This window comes from Crocodylus siamensis, chromosome 11 (assembly GCF_052110815.1).
Source record: "Crocodylus siamensis isolate JL-2025a chromosome 11, ASM5211081v1, whole genome shotgun sequence".
Lineage (NCBI taxonomy): Eukaryota > Metazoa > Chordata > Crocodylia > Crocodylidae > Crocodylus > Crocodylus siamensis.
The window spans coordinates 59356557-59382922 of record NC_143405.1 but is presented as its reverse complement, the minus strand read 5'-3'; the positions used below and the strand labels follow the sequence as shown (position 1 = coordinate 59382922).

Below are 26366 nucleotides of genomic sequence, written 5' to 3'. Positions count from 1 at the left end.
AAATGGCTGCTTGAAATAGCACAAGCAGCAGAGAAAAAAGTAAAAATGACTGTGTGAACTAAGGGTTTAACTCAGGGCTTGCCAGGCCACTCTATCCGGCCTGCCGGATCCCTAAAAAATTTAGAAAATTAATATTCATCTGCTCCTGGCTGCACGCCTTGATGGCTTGCCAAAACTCAGCAAACAGCCTTCGGCGCTAACTAAATGCCCACCTCTAGTTAACTCCTTTAGATGGGATATACAGTTCTGCTTGTAGAGATCAGTTAGAGGTTCCAGCAACAATGGCGGCAAAGAGCAGATCATCTGATGTGGAAGGTATCCCTGCTTGATACTGTCCTTACCTGAAAGTTATTCAAAAAGACACAACTGTAAAAGATTCTTCTACCTGAATCCTAGCGGAATAAACAGATGATGGCAATAAGCCTGTACAGGCAGCCGAGTTTCCTGAAGAGTTGCCACAATGCTTCTATTAATCCCACAAAAGGCCTGTTAGCTCAATAAAAAGCTGTGTATTGTGGTTGGTTTTGTTCACATGAGTTTTCCTGGAATTAACAGACACTAGAGATCATATTGGGAGGACCACATCATGCTGTGAAACCACTGAAAAGAAATGCTCTTGTATACATGATCCTTTAAACATATCCACAACTTTCCAATATGTACGGATAGAATGTGGCCTTGGGGACAATTTCCTTTAAAAGCTTTTCTCTCTTTTCAAGGCCTGCTTTAGTTTCCCATGCTTGTTGATGTTGAAGTTTTGATATAGTATATAAAGTCCACACTCTTGCCCAATAACATTTATAAAAGATTTTTCATGAAGTGCTTCAATTTAATCTAGTAATAAAAGAATGCACAAGCTAATCTTCAATGACTCTTTATGCAAGACAACAGCATATTTAATTCTGTCATCCATGTCCTATAGTGACATTGGGGAGCCTGCAAGCTGAAGGTTAGAGGCAAAGGAAAGAACCAGCAGAGCCAATTTATGGGGCTCATGGGGCTCTTCCTCATTCTGAGGGAGTTCTTCCTGATCCTGGGAAGGAGACAGACTTGTTTTGTAAAAAATTTTGTAAAATGGTTTTCTGCAACTCCATGAAGCCAGCTTCCTAAACCATCACGTTCCAGTTCCAAAAGTGGCTCCCTCCTAAAAACTAGCTGGGGTCTCAAGGGAAAAGCACTCATACCAGCACTGCAGCACATCTCCTAGATCAGAACACACAGTCTCGTCTGCCCTCAAAAAAAGGAGCAGAATATTCCCTGCACATATCTAACAACAAGCAAAAGCAGAGACAGACAGAACCTGAACATATCTGTAATCCAGAACTAAACTACAAGCAAACACCTGGGGACTCCAGTTCAGCTCAGTTCAACAACTGCTTGCTTTTCCCAAGAATACTCATTCTTGACATGGAGGTTGCTTGCAGACAAGAAAACAAAAACAGTGCTTTACTCTTAAGCTCAGTGCGCCCATACACCAAGCCCTGCACATACCTGGAAGAGGCATCATGTTAGTTTGACCCAGGTTGCACAACGTCTGTATAGATCAGGCTGATTGAATCAGCTATTAGATAAAAGTGCCAAAAAGCCCTATACAGATGCTGCAGAGCCAGGTCAAACCAACATGCTTCCTCTTCCGGTATAGCACTGTTTTTTGGTTGCTTTTTTTTTTTCTTTTTTAAATCTGCAAGCAGCCCTAAAGACAACATAAAAATGGACCTACCAGAGATAACTTGGCTGTCTCTACTACACACATTTGGTGGAGCAGACAGATATGGTTTCAAACAGACCACAACTTAAGAGGTTCGAACGTGGTGAGAAAACTTACCACTTCGGCCAAAAATTTTTCTACATGGGAAGATCATTATTTTGAAGCTATGTATGACACAGTGCTTCACAGCAGAGAAGGAAAAGGCAAGAGCCTGAGATCAGCAAACTTCACCTCTCATCTTTTCGACCCTGTGGATTAAAAGGCTTTTGGCTAAACGTTCAAAGGGCTATGAGAAACCAGGATATGCCGTCTTTGCTTAGGAGCCAAGGAAACACCCAAGCTTACTGACAGAGAGCTAGCACATCCCACTTGGACTGCAGGAGAAACAGAGCGTAGCACAGAGAAGTGATTAATAAGGTTCAAGTTCCATCAAAGCCAGCTCCCATGATAGTATCAGGAACTAAAGCCAAGCAAAACCGACTTAAAACCAAACTTATTGCATATTTTGTTTCATCACAAACAAGCAGTTTCCTGCATTTTAAAGCTAAAAATATTCCTGTCCATTATAACGCTCCTCAAATCATTTGATATAGCAGGGTTTAGAAGTACTATGGAGGTATGAATACAAGAATGATAATGTAGACTGCAGATTTTTCCTCAACTTCAGGCTTATGTAACAAACAGCAATAATAGTCTCTCACCTGTCTAACTCAGAGCTCTGAGCACACCCCCCCTTTTTCTTTTCCTATTGTAAAAATAAACAAATACACCTCACTTTGGGATACATGTTTAAGTAATTAAAAAAGATGACAATTAACAATCAAAGGAAATGAAATGTTAATTGAATTCCAGTTTGCTGTTTTTCTTGAGGCTTTACCACATTACGGTTTTAATCCAGTATCCACTGAAGACAAGGGAAAATGTCAAACTGGTTTTGCAGGCTTGGGGCAAAGTTCATGAGAGGTTACCCAAATGGCTAAAAAAAAGGAAAATAATTTTCCACATCTGTTACCTGCTTCTCCAACCATTATGAGTTTAAACGCCCTCTAGATTAGAATGAAAAATTGCCAAAACACCAGTGGGAAAACTAATTGGATTTACAATGTGAGAGAAAGTACAGGACAGCTGCTTAACCATGAATGGGGAAAAAGGACTACAGCTCGTTTGGGATGGGGAAGGAAGACGTTTGGGGGGGGGGGGGGCAGTTACCTTTTCTTTCCTGCATGTTAAAAAGATAAGCCAGAAAATTTTAATTATTGGTACAGGACTGAAAGAGAAGCCTTGCTATGGTCCATATTCTACGACTTGCCCAGAGTAATTCTAACAGTTGGTGAGACTGTGCTGTGCAAGTACAGATGGTGGGAAGGTCCTGAAATTCAGGACCTTTGGAAATTGGTATGCTCGCTGAGTATTAAAATTACAAGGTGTGATCCTCCTTAGCTTTAATATCGATTATAGCTATTCATTATGCTGCTTGTTCACATGGCATATGGGCTCAAGGTTCTAGCCAGTCTGTTAAGCATTACTGTTATTCAACAACCAGTCAATGAAAGCATAATTAACCTTTGAACCAATATGGAAGTTTTTATAAGATAAAAAGGATGGGCGATTTCTTAATTATGTAGAAACCAATTTTTTTTTAATACAATACTGTGAGAAAGGCGGCATCGATGCCTGGAATTCACCTATACATTTCTTGCAGGATTAGGGATACTTAAGCAACAGACAAAAAACTTCTGAGCTTGAAAAGTATCTAAAAATATTTTAGAGGCACTGTGAACATGCAGCTCCAACTGAATTCAACAGAAATGCCTGCATATGCAGTGGTGCTTCACATATCCAAGTCTGAAAACACTGTTCGCAGGCCAGAGCAATCAGGAAGTTGTTCGGCACATTCACGTGTGTTCCCATCCGCTACCTGCAATCTTCAACTTCTACAAACCTCACAAAAGAAATTGTCCATCCATGCAAAGTGCTATCATTTTTACTTGAAATGTTACCTTGGGCCAAATCTGGTCGAGTTCTTGATGCTTTTTAGTATGCATGTTAGATAACTATGAAGCACATTTTTAAATAGAAACCACACATGACCGATGTCACAAGTAAGGCTCCAGTCTTGCAGAATAATCCACAGGGTCTTTCACTTATCCAGAACCCCACTGATGTTCTGTATGGGCAGATCTCTGCATCTGTGCAATACCTCAACAGCTTGCAGGATCAGGCTGAGACATTTAAGATTACCTGGCACTAATAAATGCCTACATTACACAAGGCAAAGCCATGTGGACATATCCAAACTGGAAGCAATTTAGCCACATTTGCACAACACTGCACCTGGGCCAATTAGCTCTGCTTCTCAATTAAGTGTATTTGTAACTAATGATTCTTAATTGTTCCCATAATACTATATTGTATTCCCATACCCACCATTAAGTAAGCTTGCTCCTTCCTCTGCTCACCTACCCATAAAACACAGAACCCTCCCAACCATCACATGCCTTCTTCAAGAAACGAATATGAACCGTTCAGCTACATACAGCATACGTGGGTCCAAGTTTAAACTTCTGGAACATCTTGGAGCAGGTTCGCTATATTCCACAAAAATTCTAACACCCAAGATATTTCTGGAATCACTTTGCAGGAACTTACTACCTGCCTTACAGTCCAATTGGCTTGGCACTGTAGAGGATTTTCTGTGTGCGCTGGGTTATGGAAGGTACAAATCTTGGGCATTTATAAACATACTTTTTGGTTCCGTGATGCTCCAGAGAACTGCTGCTTCAGAGCAGACTTAATTAATCAAGTCTGTTCTGCACATGAGCCAATATGCACTGCATTGTGTCGCATGCAGTTGTGTAAGTGACGCAACGTGCATCGGTGTGCAGAAAATGGCAGTGGCGCACTTTTGAACTAAAATACATCAGTGCTTTAGTTCAGAAGCATGCCACCACCTTTTCCTTTGTGCTGAGGTGCATTTCACCACTTATACAAGTGCAAGTGTTGCTGCATCCAGCACTGTGGCACTTGTATGTGTAAAAATGCTCCTTGTTTCTAAGTGTAAACCTAAAAACACTTATTTTTAAAAAATCTCAAAGCACTTCACTAACAATTATTAAACTTCTCAACGGCCATTTATGAAATACAGTACAATACTTTTTTTTTTTTTTTTTTTTTTTTTTACCAGAGGGATAAGCTGAAGAAAAAATAAGCAATTGTACGAAGTCACAAAAGAGCTAGAAACATCCACTCACTTAATCTCCATTTCCCTACCCACAGCATTAAACCTACCCACTCACTTGAGTTTCCCCAGCTGAAGCACGTATTAGCACCAGCTGGTTTGACTAATATCCTTCTGATACTACTCTCTTCTCTTACCAGTGTTTGTATAATTTCCTGCTGTGTCAGTGAGTGGGGGTGGGAACCAGTTGTCTCTGGACACTCAGATCTTAGACACGCAAAATTTTCTGCTGCATTGTCAGAAAGTAGGATCTTTCTCTAAGCTAACTCATTATGATTGACGCACAATAAAGTAAACATAAAACATGACGTCAGCCACTCCCTTATTCAATATAAGAGGTTAAGTAAAAGAAACAAACAAGGTTTGAAAATAAAAAGAGAAGTTTTAACAAATAAACGCCATTTTCTGTGAGTCAGTAACTCAGGTCTACTTCTTCCAGTGTGCTGCAATGAACCTCCCAGATTAACAAAACTGCCTGTGGAGTCCACCAAGAAAACTGCTCTTTCTTACCCTGTCCTCACTGAAACCAAGTTGTATTAGATGCCATTAAAACATCACTTCTTTGATCTAAGTTTCAATTTTAAACTTACTTTGCATGCCCTCATTTTTGAGTTAATGATTGTTCTGGCACTGCTTGAAATATGCAGCGACCACTTGAAAGCAGGAAGCTTTCTGAGAAAAGCGAAACTACCCACTGTGTATCTGGGCATTGTCACAACTACTCAGAAACAAGGCAACACAACTGCTCATATAAGATGTCCCAGTTTCACTCTACACTTGAGAAAGCTGTAAGCAGAACAGAAGAGTGCAAGTAAACTGGCAAACTTGGTGGAGAAAACAAACGCATGGTGTCAAGGAGAGCATGGCTGTGAGGAAAGCTCAGGAAAAAAAAATGCTGCCAGTGAAGTTACATTGGAGTTGAAGGAAGAGACTTCCTAGCACAAATTAACCAGGTCTGGAAACAATAACAGCATCTCTGCCTAACAGCTGGGAATCTTATTTATCAGATACCTGCAAGTTCAAGCTTTTGGGAAAGAGAAGCCCTCAACAGGGTGCAGGCACTTGTGAGAAAAAAATCCAGTAGCTCTCCCACCAACCAGTTGCTTCCCTGCCACCACCTGCACAAATTACACAGTAGCCAAAAGGGATCCACTAGATCAGTGGTCTCCAAACTTTTTTGATTGTGCACCCCTATCAGTAAAAATTTTTTGAGCACCCCCCCCCAAAATATGTATATGATTATAAATATAAATACAAGTTCTAATATTTTCTTCCCGCACCCCAATGGATCATCCTGCGCACCCCACTTTGGAGACCACTGCACTAGATCTCACCCACACTCAACTGCGATATCCCCCTAGCCTCATTCCTACTTTTGGCAGGTGAATCTTGCAGGCCCCAACCTTAATTATTAGTTTTAAGAAAATGCAACAACATTAGTTCATTATGTTGTTTTCCAAATATGCCAGTAATTTAACTGTCCATAAAATAATCAGACATCCAGTGTTTCAGACTACATGGCTGCCATTCTATCCTTTGAAATTCCTGCCTTCTCCTATGTTAAACTGCAAATATCTTGTCCACAAAATCTTCTGGTTTTTTTTTTGGTTTTGTTTTGGTTTTTTTGTTTGTTTTTTTTAAACACCAATTCTGGGTTTCTGGAGAACAAAAATTCAGTATGCAAAAAATGTAAACAATTCACACAATTCTCATGTGTAGATCAGTAATGGAGGATACAACCCTACTCACCAGGCAGCTATTGCTTGGCTTTGCAGATTTGCATTCACTAAATAAATAAATAAAACCAGGCAACACTATTTCTTTCCTACATTTCAACTAAACTTGCATATGCTCACAATTTAGAAGTGATATCTTTACTGGACTAGATTACCAGAGTTATGGAGACAACAATTCCTTAGTGACACAATCAAGCTTTATGGGGACTCAGCTGTTCCTTGTTAGGGATGTTTACAATTTTATACTCTAACTTCAGTATGTAAGCAGAATACATGATATTACACTGAACCATAAAATACAATTCCTATTGACAACACAATTCTTGCAGCAGAAGTCACATATTCTAGAGAGACAAACTACTCCTGATTTACTTTCAATATTTAGAGTAATACCATGTCAATGATCAAACTACTAATATCCAAAATAAAGTATTAAAGCAATTTAAAAGTAGTCTCATTTCCACATGCCATTTTTGAGAGGTCTATGCCTTATACCTCTTAAAGAAACTTTAAAATGTAAGGGTACAATGCAGTTTTAGTCGTAAAGCAAAGAGATTGCTTTACGCAGTCCCAGCATCCAAAAAACACAAGCAAGATTTGCAACTTTCAGGCTCAAACACAGTAGTACTAATCTTGCTACTGCTTAATAGTATGCAACATTTAAGAACATTTCACAAGGCTCATTAAATACTTTGGTAAACTGACCCCATGCACAAAGCTTATTATGCATTAGAAATTAAAACAGTTTTACTTCCCCACCTTTTCAAAAGGTGACTTTATTAACTCAGTAATAGCAGCACAGCAGCAACAGAGTTTCTAGAGGATATTAGCATCACAGAAGAAAGCCTCTACTATAGCTAATGATGCACACTATCCTCAGGAGACCAATGACTGCACTGGCTGATTGACTGTATCAGAGGGCCATCTTCCATCAGTCCATTGCCACTTCTATTGAAATCTCAGAGAGGAAGTGCTCAGCACTTCTTCTCCCCACAAAATCAGTGAAAACCCTTTCAGAATAAGAGTCCCATGACAGGGCAGCTCAACTAATTAAGAGCCAAATATCTGGGTGCAATCTCAGGACACATTTGACAGCTTGAACCTTTCAAAGCGTGCTGTACGATTAAGAACAAAAGATTGCATGACCTCCAGTGTATCTGGATTTTACATAAACAGGGGGAAAATACTTTGAGTGTAGACAATTAATTAAATATATTCACATACACTTTGTCCACAAATTAGCTTAACTAATTAGGGGATAATAATCAGCTAAACTAGCATATATTTTATTCCTATTCTTCCCACATTGGTTTAGAATATCCAATAACAGTTAGACAGGCTGGGGGAACGTAATATCAATATATAACACGTTGCATTTCCTTAGTATTACACCACTTATAGAAAATAAAATTATTCACTTGTTATATTCATTTGGGGCCTTATTCTATGACACTGAAGTCCATGAAAACATCCTAATACATGCAAATGGAAGCAGAACTAAGCCTATATGTCCACATTAACATGATGGTCCTAGTTTTAAAACCTGAAGAACTTCTGCAGAGCCACTAAAAGTAATGAATCCCAATTCCTCTCTGTCGCATGTAACATCTCTTAGAATGAATAATGCTTAAATTATCCTAATATATGCCTGAATACCTTTAGGTACGGCTCCCAATATAATTTGGACCCTAGGGAAAAAAACAAAACAAAAACAAAACAAAACAAAAAAAACACACAACAGTAAAACCCACAACGCTCCCAACTTACTTCAGAAAAATGTACAGAATTTCAAATTCTGCTCACTTTCATGCCTACCCATTATAAAGATGACAAAGGCAGTTTCTCTCAGGCAAGATAATTCATCTCATTCAGTACTTCTACACATGGCAAACAAATCTATCATAACACTTAAATACTAAAGAATGCCATCATTCTTGTGAAAATAAACCTAAGCATTCAATCATTTAGTTCTTACCCCTAAATCGAGTGCAAAACTAACTTAACTTCCAGTATCAGAAATGGAGCAAGTTAAAAAAAGAGTTAGTCTAAAAGGATCCTATATGAGCCTGAAAGCAGCTAAAAGGTTTTTTTCTTTCACACATTTCAACTCAAATTGGGAAGATGTTTTTGACATTTCAATAATTTCACATTAAATGTGACACTACCCATTTCATTCCCTCACACTGTTGGTTAAAAAAACTGGTTTGACATAACAATGCTAATCCACTGAGCTTGGATAGACCTTGACTTCAACAGTTGCCTAAAATAAGGGATTTCCCATTAAAATGCCATGAAAGGTCAACCTAGAGTTGAACGCACAGAAACAATCATTTGGGAAAAGAACACCAGCCAGGACATGCTAGGCCCCCTCCACTTCTGAAAACACAGGCAACTTTTCCATGAGACAAGAGTCAGATATAAAAAGTTTGGGATTAGACCGAGTCTGTCATATGTAGCTAGTTTTGCATCTCCTGACTGGAGTAAAGTCACCTGTTTTTTGGTAGGCATCATTGCCGATTCAAGTGAAAATATTTAGGCAGACTAGAGAAAGCAGTTCAATCTTCTCTGTCCTTAACTGATGAAGTTAGAGAAAAGTCAGGAATATAGGAATTTAAAAGCAAAGTGAGACTGGGGATGAGTTTATTAGAATGGCATTATCTAGCACTCTCCCCTAAACTGCATCTGGCCTATGAAACGGCAGGTGCCATGTATAAAGAATGAACCAAAAGGCTTTGCCTCTAACTCAGTGGTTCTCAACCTTTTCAAAGTCAGGGCATCCCTTCCCAACTTTTCTGAATTTGGCAGCACCCCTAATCGAAAGCTACTGTTGTGCTGCCTCGACCTCAGCCATCCCCCAGAGACGCTGCCAGGTAAAAGCGCTGCACAGCGAGACTGGGAAGGGCTGTGACACTCACATGCTATCCAGCCTCATTAGAGTGCTCTGTTCACTTGAAAGCAGGCAGGAGAGCCCTTCCCGGTCTGATCCAGCACAGTATCTCCCAGAAACAAAGATTCACAGGGCAGGTGGAACTGCTCTCTGTGCCTCAGGAGCAGGGGCAGGGGCGGATGAGGATGGGAAGGAAGTAAACGGGGAAGGGCTGCAGCACAACAGGGTCTCCTGTCTGTTTTAGGGTGTGGCTGTGCAGCAAGCACGCGGGGCAGTTTTACCTGGCTGCTGCATAGGTAATGGTGCCCATGTTGTGACACCCATGAAGGGCATCGTGTGGCACCCCAGCTGAGAATCACTGCTCTCGACACACTGAAGATGTGAGAATGGTGTTCCGGTTGTGTGCACAGATAAATATAAACATGCACAAGTAAACAGAACGGACTTATGTAAATGAGATATACCAAAAGTTTCTCCCTCCTAAGGAATACCAGAAACTTAGTGTATTATATATTGAATAGTCATTATATGTTTCTAAGCTTTTATTAAGTCAGCTGGAACAAGGCAATAAGGACAAGCTACCCTTACCTCATCTAAAATACGTACACACACCAAAAAAAAAAAAAAAACCCACCACAAATCCTCATGTAAAACTGCTTCCACCTGGGAAGGGCCAATTTTTTTTACTGTACCTTAGGGGGAGAAACAATAGGACAATGACAGATATTGTACTATAGCCAGAACTTCTACAAGACAGTTCCATACACAGCTTGTATGAGATTTATTCCAGGTCAAAAGCTACTTATTCCAGAAGTGCTGCACACCTTCCAAGTGACCTACCTTATGGAAAGAAAACCCACTAACCTACAGAACCATCTGACAGCTCACAAAGTAGGTCACTGGGTTTTTCTTAAAGAGAAAAAAAAAAAACCCAAAAACTGACTCCACAGAGACAACTTTACATGGATCCCAGAGAGAAGCATGCAACCAAATAGGATTGTTTGGGTTACGTCTTCACTGAGAATTAACTTAGGTGATCCAGGCTAGCTTATCTCATACGCAAGCAACCATACTACAAAGCCATCTTCAAAAAACTGTCTCTTCACTGGCGTACTCACCCATATGCACCGCTAGGTCTTCCAAAGACATTATCCTACGTATCTCTGTGCTTCAGTAAGAAGAACTATTCTATGATTCTTTCCCAGTGAAGTGCAGGAGAACCTATTTGCCCCTCTGGACACATGGGGGAAACTGTGGGAAGACCCTGAGACACAACAACACTGGAACTATATTGCTCTTGTCCTCTCTGCAAATCAAGCCACATACCAGCCCAAGTGACACCATATCCCTTGTCAGACAAGGCAGCCTGGATTTAAAGATGGAACCTGAGCAAGGAGACTGCATATGCACAGACAAGAAGGCAACATCCAAGCAGAGGCAAAGTTAAATCTCCAGAATAGACATACCCTTAAGGCAGCATCACAAGTAAGTATCCAAGTTTCCTAATCACTTTTTACTCCTGCCTATTTCAGGTCTACATGAGGTAGGACTCCACTTAAAGAAGCTACATAAGAGACCTTCCAGGATATATTAGTCAATCTTTCAAATCTGCTCCACTGTTCAGTTCCCGCCCCCCGCACCTCACAGGAACAGTGAAACAACCAGGTCAGTTTAAGGCAGGGATGCAGGGGAAGTGGCTTTGCATTCCTTTGCCTAAAACTTACTCCAATGAATGGTGCACCAATAAAAATTTGCTTGGCCGATACCAGTACCCAATTATTAACCAACCATATCAGCCAATAACGAATTTACTGACATAAATAACCCTTTTTTTCTTTGGCTCACTGCAGCAGCACCCTTCTGCATCACATGCATCAGTGTCCTGGCACTTAAAAAACAGCAGCAGGGGCGCTTGAACTATAGCCCATTCAACTAGCTTTAGTTCAAGTGCTGCCACCACCATTTTTAAGTGTGGGGGTGGTTTTAAGTAGAGCAGAGCTGAGCTTGGGGCTGTCCATTCTGCTGCCTATCCCTTGCAAGCCCCATGCCAGTTGAGCCCCCTCTGTACAACTGTGTCCCCACTGCTGCCATGTGGGCAGGGGTCGCACAGCTGGCACAGGGCTCCCAAGGGAAAGGCAGCAGAGCAGAGCCACATGCTCACAGTGAGCAGCCTGCATCCGCCCCACGCACAAGTCTGGGAAGGCCATGCCCCCCCTTCCCCTCCCCCCCAGGACAAACCACCAGTGGCTCTATCCCACTCCCTGCCTCAGGTGCCATGCACCACCCTGACTGGGCAGCATCCCCAGCCCCAGTCCCACTCTCTCCCTCACTGGGGAGATGCCTCAATCTGCACCTCCTCATGCCCCTTCCTCTCCATAGACTTGCCTGCAGGGAGCTACTCCGCACACTGCTCAACTATAATCCTGGCTATGTGCATGCATGCAGAGCCCCCTGCATCTCATGCCTGGCAACCCCAAGCAGGACCCTTGGAGGCTGGAATGGTGGCCACCTGCAAGGGGAAACCCTTCATTTCCCAAGGGAACCCAGGCATCTGAGGCCAATGACCCTGCAGGGGAGAGAGAACCCAGGTGTCCAGGGCCCTGGCCAGAAGGCATAATTATCAGTAAACATTATTGGCTGTAACAGCCCAAGAAAGCCAAGCGTTGATAATGTCATTTCCCCTTTTATCAGCACTGATCCAATAACCAACTGATATATCGGTGCACCTCTAATTCCAGCATAAAGCTCTAAAGAGACAAAGGAAATTGGTGTCCAGCTAATGAAGAGCCAGTTTATGAGTAAGGGGGTATTTCTGTATGACCACATGCACACTTGGTTTTAAATTCCTGAGCTCCAAAGGAAACCAAATTAAGGTGGGGTGGCAGAGAGATCCAGGGATGTCTCCACAGTGTTTACAACTGGCAGGAGAGCAACACATCCAATATCACAAGTAGGGCTTACCAACAGGACCCTTTGAGACCACATCTTCACTAGGCCCTACGCTTCCCCACCAACTAACCCAGATGAAGATTACAATATTACTACAATTAGCCAACATATAGCCAAAAACAGACTAATTCCCCCCACCCCCTGTGGAACACTCTGGCTATTGTCTGAATGAGGTGTTGTAAAACTGCACAGAGATGACAGAACTGGAACATAAAGTAAAAACCTCTCCCCTCCCGTCACTATGGCACTGCTATATGCATCACCTGTAGGCAGGAACTTGTCTGATAGCCTGGGAATCCTCCACCTGTAAATCAATACCTTGGACACTTCCTGCTCACAGCTATTTTCCAGAGATACTGGAGTTTTAGCTCCTGGGGGGAAAAATGGAGTGGCTCATGCTGTGCTTGTGAATATCCAGTGCTTTCCTCTTTAAAATGCCAGATTTGACAAAAGACTCTTTTTAGACTATTTTTAGCTAACCTACAACACCATATTTGCCAACAGCAGTAAAATACAAAGTCTTCCCTTACAGTTAAAGCAACAGCCAATTCCTTTCAGTTGGTTCTAGTAAATAAAAGGGTGAAAGGAAATGGAGGGATGAAAAGAGAATTTCCCATTTCTGATCGAACACTGGGTAAACACCCCAGATGCACACAAATGCTACAAAGATGGGCACATAACCCACAGCTATATATATTCTCACATGCTCACACTTTTCCCAGAAATCAGCCCTCCACAATTTCGGTGTGCATTAAGTGGGGAGAGTGCACATCTGAAGCAGAGAAGAAAAGAAGCAAGCAGACACTGCTGAAATGGTTGCCATTTCTGCCTGGGGCAGCAACAGTGGAGGTCGGTGTTAACCTTCACACAGCTGCTAGAGAGGCAGTACCTTTTGGTTGAAGGGCCAGTCACTGAGCTGGCTGCAGTGAGCTGCTGTATGTGGTGAAGCTGCTGGCATGGAAGTGAAGCTTTCTTATTTACAGGAACTAATACAAAGAATGATTTACAGCAAAGAAGTAACAGTCTTGCTACCGTCTTTGCAAGGCCTGGGACCTAGCCTTGTTGATGTCCTCCCACACCAGGAAGTTCCTGCTGCCCTAACCAGACTGTCTCCTGGAATGCCACACTTCCTGGACTCTCTTATTCTGGGTCATACATCAGCCATGACTCTGCAAAAATCTCCTTTTCTACGCTGTACCTTCCAAGCAAGATGCACAACTTATTGGGGCATGTGGTATGCAAGAAAATATGGTAAGTCAAATGACATTCTCTCATTAATTTTCAATTAGGCCATTACGCAAGTGTTCAAGAGAGTATGGAAAACAGAACATCTCAGCAGATCACTACCACCAATCCAGTACAGACCAGCAGTGAACAAATTTCATTACTATCCAACTCTTTTGCAGTGCTGGTGACCAATTTGATGAGAGTTTTTCCACTGCAGTTCCAAAAAAATGTATGTCTACTTTAGAAAACCTAAAACAAAGCTGTCAGAGCTACCACCTGATATTAGAACAGAAGAATCAAGGATTATTTATTTAGGAATGGAGAAAAACTAAAGTTCTCGCAGATTGAATATTTCATTTTCAGCCGTGAAAGTGCATTACAAATGAGCTAAGTGTAATTACCACATTTCACGAGGATGACACCATTCACAAGGCAATGTACTCACATGGGGAGGTGGGGGGGGGAAATCCAACCTACCGTGGGTCCTTCAGTCCCACCAACCCAGATGCTGGGGGCAGCCTGGGCCATGGCACCTGCAGCCAGTGCTCTGCCCCTGGGCACGTAGCAGTCACTTCCTGGCAGTAGCAATGGCAGCAGCTTCTCTTGGCTGCCATTGCCACTGCCAGACAGCCCCACTGCTCAGGTACTCCAGCCTGTCTGCCCCACACTCACCACCAGGAACGGGACCCATGTAGTTAGGCAGATAGGATGGGGCCACAGGCAAGTGACGAGCTGTGTTCTGGAGCAGGATAGGCAGGTGGGGCCCGGATCAGAGGGCAAGATTGTGGGCTGGTGACACCACAGGGCCAGGCCTGGGGCAGTCATGATCCACTGCCCGCACAGCCCTGCGACAGACATGGGTTTCTTGGGCAGAGGCAGAGAACGGATCATAGCTCCGCCTTGGGTCCTGGCCCCATGCTGTCACAGGCCCAAGATCCTAGGTCCAGCCCCAGACACAGCTTGCTGCCCAGCCATGGCACTATCCCATCCACCTGGCCATGCACCTCGCCCAAACAGATCACAGCTGGTCTCCATGAAGACCCCAGGATCTTTGGGCAGTGACAGTGCACAGCCAGGGACAGAGCCATGATCTGTTCCCTGCACCTCTCTGCTTACAGAACTGGTACCTGTTGCAGGAGCATAGGGGCAGCAGGTCCTGGCTCTGCCAGAGCCCCACACACCCAGCTCTGCCCCACCTGCCCATCCTGCTCCTGGATGCAGCTCCCTGCTCACCCATGGACCCATCCCAGCCCTTCAGCTAAGCAGGGAGCAGAGGCACTTAAGGAGGTTTGTTAAGCAGCTGCATGAAGGCCGGCGGGGGGGGCAGCACAGCAGGGGTGCTGATCCAGCCCGCAGCACTCACCAGAACTCCTTATGTGGCCCTCAAGCCCAAATAATTGATCACTGAAAAATAAAACTACTGCACATGATAAATTACATCATAGCTATAAAGCAAAGCAAATGTCTGCAGAAAAGGATGGCCCAGCAAGAAATGGAGATAAATTCTAACCTCTAATTGATGTAAACCTAGTCCCTCAATCAAGAAAAACAGCAGGATTCAAGCTACTATCCTGGGTTAGCTCAGAACTGATGCTGAAAGAAGCCACAGTGATACAGTTCTTTATACTGGATAAAGAATGAGGGAAGAAGCACTTGGAGGAAAAGAGAGACAGAAGGAGAGCGAGAAAGAGACTTATGGAAAGATTTGGGATGCATCGGAAGTGGCTGAAAGCTACATACACTCAAGGGAAAAAGACTGAAAACTTTTACTTTTGTCCCAAACTAGAGATTAGTTTTAATGTTGTATCCAGCAATGTTTATGTATGAAATAAAAATAGGCCTGGGGATGGAAGATTATAATTCTGTGGCTCTCACGAGAGACAAGCTCAAGTCATCGAACAAGATCTCCACAACGTCCAATTTGTGTATACAAGCACCACAATGGCAAGTACCATAGAAATGCCTATTAGTAAACATGCATGACCTGTTGTAAGGTAATGTACACAGTAGCATTGCTTTCATATTCAAAAGCCACTTGCCTACTCTTCAGGTATAGTGTAAAATAACAAATTACTGCTCTCACACTTTATACATGTTCAATCTCCTGAGCTCTTTCCAGCTTAGGCAATTTGATGGGGAAAGCCCTGCTTTGGGATAAGATGGACCTAAAAGAAGTTTTAATCAAGCAAAGCTACTAGACATGCTGTTTCCTCTATCAGTCTCTGAGCTTCCCTGCTCCCTGAACTGGAAAATCCCAGAGAATTATCAATACTGTTGCTAAATACCATTTTTTGGGAGTAACAGCAGCTTTGTGAAACTAATTACAAACAGGGGGATTTTACTGTTCCACACTAACATTTTTCAAGGAGCACTACCGAATAGGATTCACAGTCAAAGTTGCTCATATGGGAGAGGGAATAATAAGAGGGGGAGCAGGGTAATATAAACCTATAAACCAAAACAGAGAGAAAAAGGAGAATCATAAAAATTAAGAGCTGGAAGGGACCTCAAAAGATCATCAACTCCAACCCCCCCGGCTCCTGGCAGAAATACTCCTGAGAACAAATGATCCCAGCAAAGTGTCTGTCCAGTCTCCCCTTGAAGACTTCCAGGGTTGGGGACTGAACCACTTCCTTGGAAGTCTATTCCAGATGTGGTCACCCTTACCGTAAAGAAGTTTTTCCTTACATCCAACCTGCAGCCATCTTCTAACAGTTTATGGTCATTGCTCCTTGTTCTCCCCTGGGGCACCCTAGTGAAGAGTTTCTCCCAGCTCCCAATATTCACCCCTTACAAAGGTACAGACAGCCAGCAAGTACCCCCAAAGTCTTCTCTTCCCCAGGCTGAACAGTCCCAGATCCCTTAGTCTTTTCTCATGAGGTTTGAGCTCCAGGCCCCTGAATCACCCTTGTGGCCCTTCTCTGGACCCTTTCAAGATTCTCCACATCTTTTTTCAAGCATGGTGCCAAGAACTGGACACAGTCCTCCAGCTGGGGTTTCACCAGCGCCGAGTAGAGAGGAAATATCACTTCCTTATCCTTGCTCGCGACACACTGGCTAATGCATCCGAGGGAAGGGGCAGAGGTAAGCACTGCCCAAGGAGGGCGGGGGGGGGGAGGTCGCAGGATGGAGCCGTGACTCATGGGGGGGGCAGCTCCCACCACTGCTTGCACCCTGGAAGGGGATGGGGAACAGGGGGGGCATGTGCCCCTGGAGCTGCATGGTGCAGGGCAGGAGAGGTGGTGCCGATGCCAGAGCCAGAGCTGTGCAGCTCTTCTTAATGGGGGCTGGGCAGGCTCTGGAGGCTCTCAGAGACTGCAGCAACCCCAAATTTCACTGGGGCAGCCCTCACTCAGTGCCCCACCTCCACACAAGCACTGGGAAAAGCCGCAACTGGGCAGCGGTGCAGAGCTGGAAACGGAGCTGTGGCATAAATTTGGGGTGATCGCAGCTTCCTCCCAGCACTGCCAAAGCCCGCTCCAAGCCTAGCAAGAAAAGCCCCATGCAGCACTGGCTCCACCTCGCAGCTGCCACCTGCCCTATGCCACGCAGATCCGGGGGCACACGCATTTCCCACCCTCTCAGGATGCAAGCAGCAGTGGGAATTGCCCCCACCCCACAAGCAATGCTTCCATCCTGCACTCCACCTCCACCCACCCTAGGCAACACCTGCCCCTGCCCCCTCCCTCACTGTGGGGGGCATTGATCTACCCCTCCACCACACCAGATTTACCACTTGGAGGCAGCTGCATCAGATACTGGATCGGTATTGGCCGATAAGCCTCCTTAAATATTGGCTATTGGTCTCAGCCCTCAAAATCTCTATCAGTGCACCCTTAAAAGAAAGTACTATTAAGACTAGCACAAAGGTTTTCAACCTTTTTTTTTAACAGGTGTATCCCTTCTGGTGGCAGTGGCCAGACGGGGTGGGGGGGGTTCTCACACATGGAGGGGGTAGTGCTCACATGTGGCCACCACCTACTGGCTGCTACCTACCACCCATGTTGGCACAGCCCGCTTTTCCACAGCTGGTTGCACTCGTGGTTCCACAGGCTGCTGACAAGCCTCACACCTGGCCAATCGTGCACCACTTGTTAACACGCCGTGGAGCCACCAGCTGGGTGGCACCTGTGCAGCCCACAGAGGAGCGCTGCTGCCCTTGGCCACCCCCCCACCCCAAAACGCTATTCCCAGGAGGTGGCAGCAGTTGCCATGTGAGCCCCCTAGCCCATGTCTGTCTACGGAAGAGTGCTGCTGCCCTCACGCCCCCTCCCCTCAGCTACAACCTAAAATGCACACACCCCGTCACCTTTCCAAGTACTCCTGCTGGTACATATACCCCGGTTGACAACCGCTGGACTAGCATTTGGATACAATGAAACAAACGATACCACCAGATAAGCGTGTACAACTTCCATTAATGTTAATAGAAAATAGATGACCATGCAGTAGCTTTGTGCCCTTAAGACACCCAAAGTCAAACTGCCTTCTACATCTGAGGGAGTAATTAGGACTAACAGCGAATGTGTACGCAGCACCTCTCCCAAACAGAAGAAATTTTGCTTCAAGCCCTCATCTGTTTTTAGGCCCTAGTAAAACCAAGGTAAGACCAAAACTCAGGACATCGGTGCACCAGGACTGCTATACCAGGACAAAGAAAATCCAGCACAGAAAATGATTAAGTTTGTTTGGCTTCAAGTCATTTCTGTTTAGTCCCAAGTCAGTTTTGGTGTTTTCACCTCGCGGACATGAACAGCCCCTCACTTTTACTGTTGCATGTTTTCACACAGAACTCCTCAGCAGCTGGGAAACACTCAATACTATGTCCATTTGTTTTAAAAGAGGGATAACAATTAAGACCTAACAAGTGAGAAGAGAGTTTGTGAAAGTAATTGGTTGTGTACTGCTAAATTAAGCCATATAGCATTACCACACTGTATTTGGCCCCTTATACTGTTAAATATAATTTTATACTTGATATCTACAAATGGGCAATTGAAAAGCTACCCCAGTGCACCCTGATAACCAAGCATATACCACAGACCCTCTTCCTTATCAAACTTGGAAAGTACTCTGTGGATAAAGTTCCCTTTCAGGGTCCTTTGGAAAGGGAAGTACTTGGATGAGAGAAGCAGTGAAACTTCTGGTTGCTGCCAGTCACCCCTCCCACATGGCACACAAGGATTATCTTAAGTCTGTAAAAGTGTACACAGTCAGAATGAGCTAAGTCCAAACTAGTTCACAAATCAGAAGACATTAATCTGCCAAAGTAAATTCTACAGCCAACCACAGACTTCACAGGAGGGTTAAAAAAGTAGGTCACGTTGTATCTAAATAAATCTGTGAAACTAGGCATATTATAACTACACGCAATATTTTTGATGAAAGACATTTCACCCAAAAAAGTATATGGCACAAAACTTGTCAAAATCAAGTATAAAATCGAAGTACTTTGGACTTTAACGATGGCACTTATCCACACTTAAAACCAAGTCTCCAAACTTTAACAATGGCACTTATCCACACTTAAAACCAAGTCTCAAGTTACTGATCCAATATCTCAAAGGTTAACAGATTTTATTTAAAAAGAAAAGAAAAAAAGAAAAATCACTAAAAGATCTTTTCAGACACGTAAACTTCAAGTAAGAAATTGTCAGCCATAAATCAATAAGCTTCATTACATTAGTAGTTTATGAAAAAAAATTCTCAAGAATTTCCCAGCCATTGACTTGCACGTCACATACGGTAATACTCAAAGCAAAACCACAATAAAGAATTCTGACCTTTGAGGTCTTCTGTGTACACACACAAACAAAGTATGCTCGCGACAGTCACTCTTCCTACTTTCAGTTGCATTTATTCACAACACTACCATAAAAATCTCCACAATACCCTGCATTAGAAGTCCTTTCCCAAAACCTTCAGCACACACAAACCTTACCCATTCCAAATTAAAGTAAGCTTTTAAAGGCTTGTGTGAACAGCTAATGGGGAAAATACTGTAAGACATTCTAGGCCCACTGATCACCTGGCCAGTGAAGTTACATTTCTTAACTCTATGTTAGCAATTAGTATCCCACTTAAGAACATTTAAAAAAAAAAATCACAGAAAAAAATTTTTGGAGCTGAAGAAATGTTAATATTGATCATTAAAAAAATGAAAAAAAGAAGCAGCAGCCTACTGGATGAGGAGTTTCCTCCCTCAAAACAGTCATCAGCAGCACTCAAATTGAAGGGATCTAGTCAAACAGACTGAAAAATTGGACTAAGTGCTAGGACTTGCATTCTTCACTTAGGCGCCCATCTTGCGCTTGTGCATATGCCTGATGTGTATGACCCTAAACGTGGTCTTTCATCCCTACAGGACCTCTCATACAAGTAAATTTAACATAGGGATAAATGTTTGCAGGATCAGGGCTTTATGCCTCAACCCTGCAGAGTTGTGTCCATGCAGATGAAACCTTAGAGGAGCCAACTCAGGGATTCCCGTGAACTCAAGCATAGGTAAAAAAAACCCTGACTGAACAAAAGGAAGAAGGGACCGTCCACACTTCCAACATGAGAACAGAAAGCCATATATATTCATCACTTATGTGTTAAATTCAAATAAGAGAGTTAAATGCAACACCTTTTAAAAGACCTAACAGCACAACATACAGTCTTCTGATCAACATTCAATGCAATTAAAATATGCAAGTAAAATAGCAGAATAGAGTAGGAATCAATCCTCCAAAAGCATGCTCCTGTTAGACAAAAAATACTAAGGCTTAAGGGGCTTTACATTGTTCAAACCACTGTACAAACACTAACCAGCTGAACACGCCTGTACCCTCCTCCCTCAATCACCTCAAGGCATCAAGTCATGAAAAGTCTGCTGTGACAATGTCTTGGTTTGCAAGGAGTTAAGCCTTAAACTAGGCTAAACATTTAGAAAAAAAAAAATAGAGCATTTTCTACGCTATAAGCCACACATTTTCCAAGAAGCAACAACAACAACACACACAGGCAAAGAAAAAAATCAAAATGAGTCAACCTCATTTTTAAAGCCTATTCCATCAACACAAACAAACAAACAAAAAAAAACGAACCTCCCATTTCAGAGCATGGCCCTCACGGATATTTTGTCACCAGAAACTTTTTGAAAACCAACTCGACTGTGAAAGGGGAGGAGGGAAATACTTGTTATGTTTCCTTCCCCTCCTGCATGGCAACTTCACCATTTTGGAAAGACCAAAGCAGGCCTAGGTGAGCCAGGAAGATAAATAAATAAATGAAGCTTTCGGAAATCCACGCACGGCCCCTAGAAACCGCGTCCGCGCAGCACCGGACAAGGGGGGAGCGCTGGTTCCCGCAGCATCCTCCATCCCCCCAGAGCATTTCCACCCCGGAGCTGGCCAAAATGGCAGAGAAACACGTCCAACCCGCAGTCAAAGGCTCTTTAAATCCATAAACTGGAACAAAGAGCGTGGAGGTGAGACGCGCGTTTCCTGGGTCCGCTCCAGCGTTGGATAAACAAGATGGGAAATTTGAAAACAAAAATGTGGAGGGTTGTTGAGGGGGGGAGGGGGAAGGACACGCTTCGGAGCCCAGAAATCGATCAACAAGTCCGGGGGGATGAGGAGGAGGAGGAGGAGGAGGAGGAGGATGGGGAGGGTGAGGAGAAAAAGAGGGGTGATGAGGTGGAGGACGGGGGGTGAGCAGAAGAGACGAGGAGGACAGGGGTGAGGAGAAGGAGGACGGGGGAAGAGGGGTGAGGAGATGGAGGGCAGGGGGGTGAGGAGGACGTGGGGGGGGGGGTGAGGAGATAGAGGCGGCGGCGCGGGTTGTACCTGGTGGAGGTGCCTTTCCTGACGTCGCAGATGCTGCATTTGAAGGCTTCAGCGCTGTTGCGGAAGGTGCAGACGCTACAATCCCAAAATCCCTCGTCGGCGGCGGGCTTCGCTTGCCTCTTCGGCCTGGAGCGGGGAGAGAGGGGGAGGGCGGCCAGGCGGGCCGGGGAGAGACGGGGAAACACACGCGTGAGCCCCGGCCCGGCCCGGCCCGCCGCGCTCAGCCGCCTTTGTGTGGTGTGCGGCGCGGGCGGGCGGCGCGGAACGGAGCGGGGCCGCCATAGCTGCGCCGCGGCCCTGGCAGCCCGGAGCCCGCGCCCCCCCGCGCCGCCTCCATCTTGGGCGCCCCGCGCCGCCCCCGCCCGCCCGTCCGTCGCCCGCCCGCGGCCCCCGCCCGCGCCCACCTGGTGGGGCTCTTCTTGTCGCCCATGCTGGCGGGCGGGCGGGCGCGGCTCGGCGACGACGCGAAGGGCGCTGGCTCCCGGCAGCTGCTCGGCCCCGCTCCCGACTCGGCAGCGCCGCGCGGCCCCGCTCCCTCCTTGCCCGCCCGCGCCGCTCCGGCGGGCGGAGCTCCGCCCGGGCCCGCCAATCCGCGCCGCGCCGCCGGGGACGGGCCGGGGGCCGCCAGCTCCGCCCGCCCCGCCGCCCCCGCGCCCCGGAGACACCCGCGCTCGGGGGACCGGGCCCCTTGCTTGTGCACCTGCCGCCCGTCATGGCATGCGCCCCCCCACACTGAAGGCACCGTGCCCCTGCCACCCCACACCGAGGGGACCGTGCCCCTGCCACCTGTCATGGCATCCGCCACCTTCAGGCTGAGGGGACCGTGCCCCGGAGACCCCCACACTGAGGGGACCGTGCCCCAGAGACACCCTCAGCCTGAGGGGACCGTGTCCCTGCCACCTGTCATGGCATCCGCCACCCTCAGGCTGAGGGGACCGTGCCCCGGAGACACCCACATTGAGGGGACCATGCCCCAGAGACCCCCTCAGCCTGAGGGGACCGTGCCCCAGAGACCCCCACATTGAGGGGACCGTGCCCCAGAGACACCCACACTGAGGGGACCGTGCCCCACAGACCCCCTCAGCCTGAGGGGACCGTGCCCTAGAGACACCCTCAGACCCTGTCCTGGAGACACCCACACTGAGGGGACCGTGCCCCAGAGACCCCCTCAGCCTGAGGGGACCGTGCCCCAGAGACACCCACACTGAGGGGACCGTGCCCCAGAGACCCCCTCAGCCTGAGGGGACCGTGACCCTGCCACCCGTCATGGCATCCGCCACCCTCAGGCTGAGGGGACCGTGCCCCAGAGACACCCACATTGAGGAGACCGTGCCCTAGAGACACCCTCAGACCCTGTCCTGGAGACACCCACATTGAGGGGATCGTGCCCCTGCCACCCCTGCACTGAGGGGACTCGTGTCTCACAGTGTCTTGTGCTGAGACATGCCCCGCTGCCCCCAGGCCAAGGGGACCATGCCGCCCTCAGCCGCCAGCAGGCCCCACTGTTGGGACAATGGGGCAGGAGACGTGCTGCCCCCAGCAATTCCTCGCCGGTAGAGAGAGGGGAAGATGCCTGCAGCCAGCCCCGCAGGACCGGACCCGCAGGGAGAGGGAGGAAGCCGCACATCTGAACCCCAGGAAAGGGAAGACCTGTACATGGGGGTAGGGGGATGTTCCTGCCAAGAGAATGGGCGCAGCCAGCCCAGACAAGCAGGGGGATGTGGGACTCCCAAGCAAGGCCAGCCAGAAATGCTTGCACATGCCCAGGTCAGAGGTCTGGTCCACAAGGCAACCCAGGAAAAGGGAAGAGGAAGATTGTAGCCCATCCTGAGAGGCCAGCCCATCCCGGGAGCCCAGGGCGTTGTGAACATCAGTGTTGCACTGCATCCTATTAGGCCCACGGCAGGACTATAAGTGCTGCGCCGCGGAAAAGGAGCCAACAGTCCTCCTGATACAGGGGCAAAGGTTTGCTTTCATTCGCTCTGAGAGCTCATGAGCCAGCCCAGCAGACGCGTGTGTGTGCATGTGCGTGGGGTACACTAGATTAGGGAAAGGGAAGATATACTCCCCTTCCCATCCATCAAAAGGAGGGCACAGGGAACACAAGCCGGGTGCAGTAAGCTGCAGGACACGGGGAGAAGGATGCACGGGAGTGCAGCGGTCCCTGAGGGAAGGAGGCAGCACAGCAGGTGTGCGCCCGTCCATCCATGCCCTGTATGAGGGGAAGGGGGCAAATTCTGTGCTCGCACCACTGTGCAGCCTCACTGACCGCAGAGCAACTCACCCTACGAGGAGGAGCACCTGGGTGCACGGTGGTGCAGGGGAGGACTGACCTCTGCTTATGCTCCAAAGTCCTGAATGTGAGAGGCAAGATTTCTTAGGGTGGTACCTTTTACTGGACCGACTATGCAGGTGGGATAAATTAGACAAGCTTTCAAATACAAGATGTTCTTTCTTTCAAGCAGACGGGCTACATCCACCTCCACAGACCTCCAGATTCATCCCTGTCTTTGGGGTCAATCATGTCCGGTCAGCGTATTTATGGAGCAGTTTCCATTCACATTGTTTAGCCTTTCTACAGCAACATTCAGATTTGTCCACAGTGGATGCCTGAATCCATTGTTTTGGGGTATTTGGGGGGGGAGGGTTTAAACCAAATCAGAAGGCAAGGGCTAACGTATTCATCACGAGCTTTGCAAGCTCCCCCTTTTTCCGGGGCATGTAGCACAGCAAGAGAGAGCCTCTGAAGCAAGTGTATCTATTAGCAGGTTTGGATTAGCCACTGGTTTACATTAGGGAATGCAGGCCTGAAGAAGCCTAGGACTTACTGGTGTTAGTAATGTTTGAGCCCTGTCCTCACTAACCAGCTTCACTCCTGGAGAACTAGGGCAGCTAGGACAGGCAAGGACAATGAGGTCACATATGGTGCATGCTGTACACGCAAGTCTGTGGCCACTAACGGGAAGGGGAAGAGAGCAGTCAGCAGGGAGACGGGGCTGGAGATGAAGGGGGAAATTCAGGCTGCAGATGATCAGTTGAGGGCAAAGGCCTGAAACACAGTTGCTTCATTATTTAAGAAACAAATCCATGTAAATCACTTAAGCCAGTACGTGCTTCTATAAGGGAAAAGCAAAACCAGCTGCCCTGAGCTTTACAGCAGTGGTGACATTGGAGCATTTCCCCCCCCAGCTCTAGATGCCAGGCCTGAGCTGATATCAAGAGGCACCCTCAGAGACAGGATGAGTTTGCAGTGGTCCCCAGCAAACACCCATCCCGGGGCACTCTGTGACAAGCGAAGCCCTGTTCCCATGCTCAGCCCAGAGAACACTTGAGAATCACACCCTTATCCCACAGGGATGCCCGGAGAAATTCAGAGCATCACAATAACTCATCCCACTAACACACTGGAAATACAATCCCACATGTTACAAACACCTGGCAGACATTTGCGGAGGCAGACGTAGCTCCAAGTCAGGCTCCAAAAAAATCCTGAAACTGGCTTAAAAGTCGTAACAGTTGTAAAAGAAATAAATGTGGTGTTCTTTTTATTTGACTTCTGGTTTTGAGCTTGTTAGTATCACAGTGTCAAGATTTCTCTGCTACTATCTATGCTAGAAAGGTACCTTTTCTTTTGGATACTCCAAGAAGACTCTCAACTTTGTCCGTTTAGCAGCAGTTACCTGCACAGAAATTGCCATAGATTGTATCGAGCTGTTTCTCCTCCTTGTTTCCAGCAGCAATCACAAGTAAAGAGGCTGATGAGAGACAAGGGAGAGCGTGGTTCTCAACAGAAAACGTACTTTCTTCTACTTCATACAGATCCTAGATTTTTCTATGTCCAGAAGAAAGGAAGCAAACATCGTGGAAGAGCAGAGTTAAGGTTGTGTAGTTATCAAGTGTGGGAAACACCACCTTCCCTTTGCATTTCCTGTTTTCCAAACATTTGCAGTTGTTTCACAGCTTGTTTTACATTGTAGCTGCAATGTTGTTATAAGGGATCTGTGTGGGAGCAAGGACACGATAATCACAAGACCCTGTTGTGTAACTGTGACCAAAACACCATCACAATATTTTGGGTATGCGAGTGAGTCTTTTGGGAAATGTCAATGGATAACCAGAAAGGAAAACACTAACCTGAAAAGCTACTGAACATCAGTCCAATGTTTGATCTGGACAGAATTTGGCTCTTGTATTCTAACATACTGGGAAAATGCCACATTTGCTTGATGTTTCTGGCTAAAACTTAACTCGTGGTGCCTCTATTATACTTAATGACAATCACCACCAGCACAGAATAAACCATTCCATAAAGGGTACTAAGGATCTATGGCACGCTGCGGGAAGCAATTTATCTCCTAGAAAAGTTTGTTTCTTTCCTTAGCCAAAACTGTTCTCTTTCCAAAACCTACAACGTCCTTTATACAAATCCCCCTGGAAACCTTCCTTACTTAGCAAATGATGTTTTCAAAGTCACAGGTTGAAAGCTTGGCAACCTAACCATGGCATGCCTTCACTTAATTATGCAAATACAACAGAAGGCAATCATTCCCAGTTTATTAAATACTCTTTAAATAGCAATTAGTATATTCTAGTGTCATGGACTGGACAGTGAGGCTGGAATGGTTTACCGGCAAGCAGCATGGTCCGGTGGCGGTGCTATCGCTGTGCTTCAGGAAGACGTTTAAAGTTGTCTCATCCAACGGGACACTATTTCCTGTTGACCCTCAGAAAAAAATAATGGACCAAGAGCTTAAAACAGAGATTACAGCCAAAGGAGATTACAGGGGCATTG

The 26366-nt window shown here is 45.9% G+C and overlaps 1 protein-coding gene across 1 annotated transcript in view; it reads right to left on the bottom strand.

Annotated features, from left to right (window-relative positions):
* The window catches only part of RYBP (RING1 and YY1 binding protein), a 67103-nt gene extending 44966 nt beyond the window's left edge, over positions 1-22137 (bottom strand). Inside the window, exons 1-2 of the mRNA XM_090022161.1 lie at positions 21979-22137; positions 21575-21700 (exon numbers count right to left, since the gene is read on the bottom strand). Of these exons, the coding sequence (XP_089878287.1) occupies positions 21575-21700; positions 21979-22004 (152 nt within the window). The 5' untranslated portion in view covers positions 22005-22137. The remainder of the gene's footprint in view (positions 1-21574; positions 21701-21978) is intronic.
* Positions 22138-26366: the final 4229 nt, after the last annotated feature.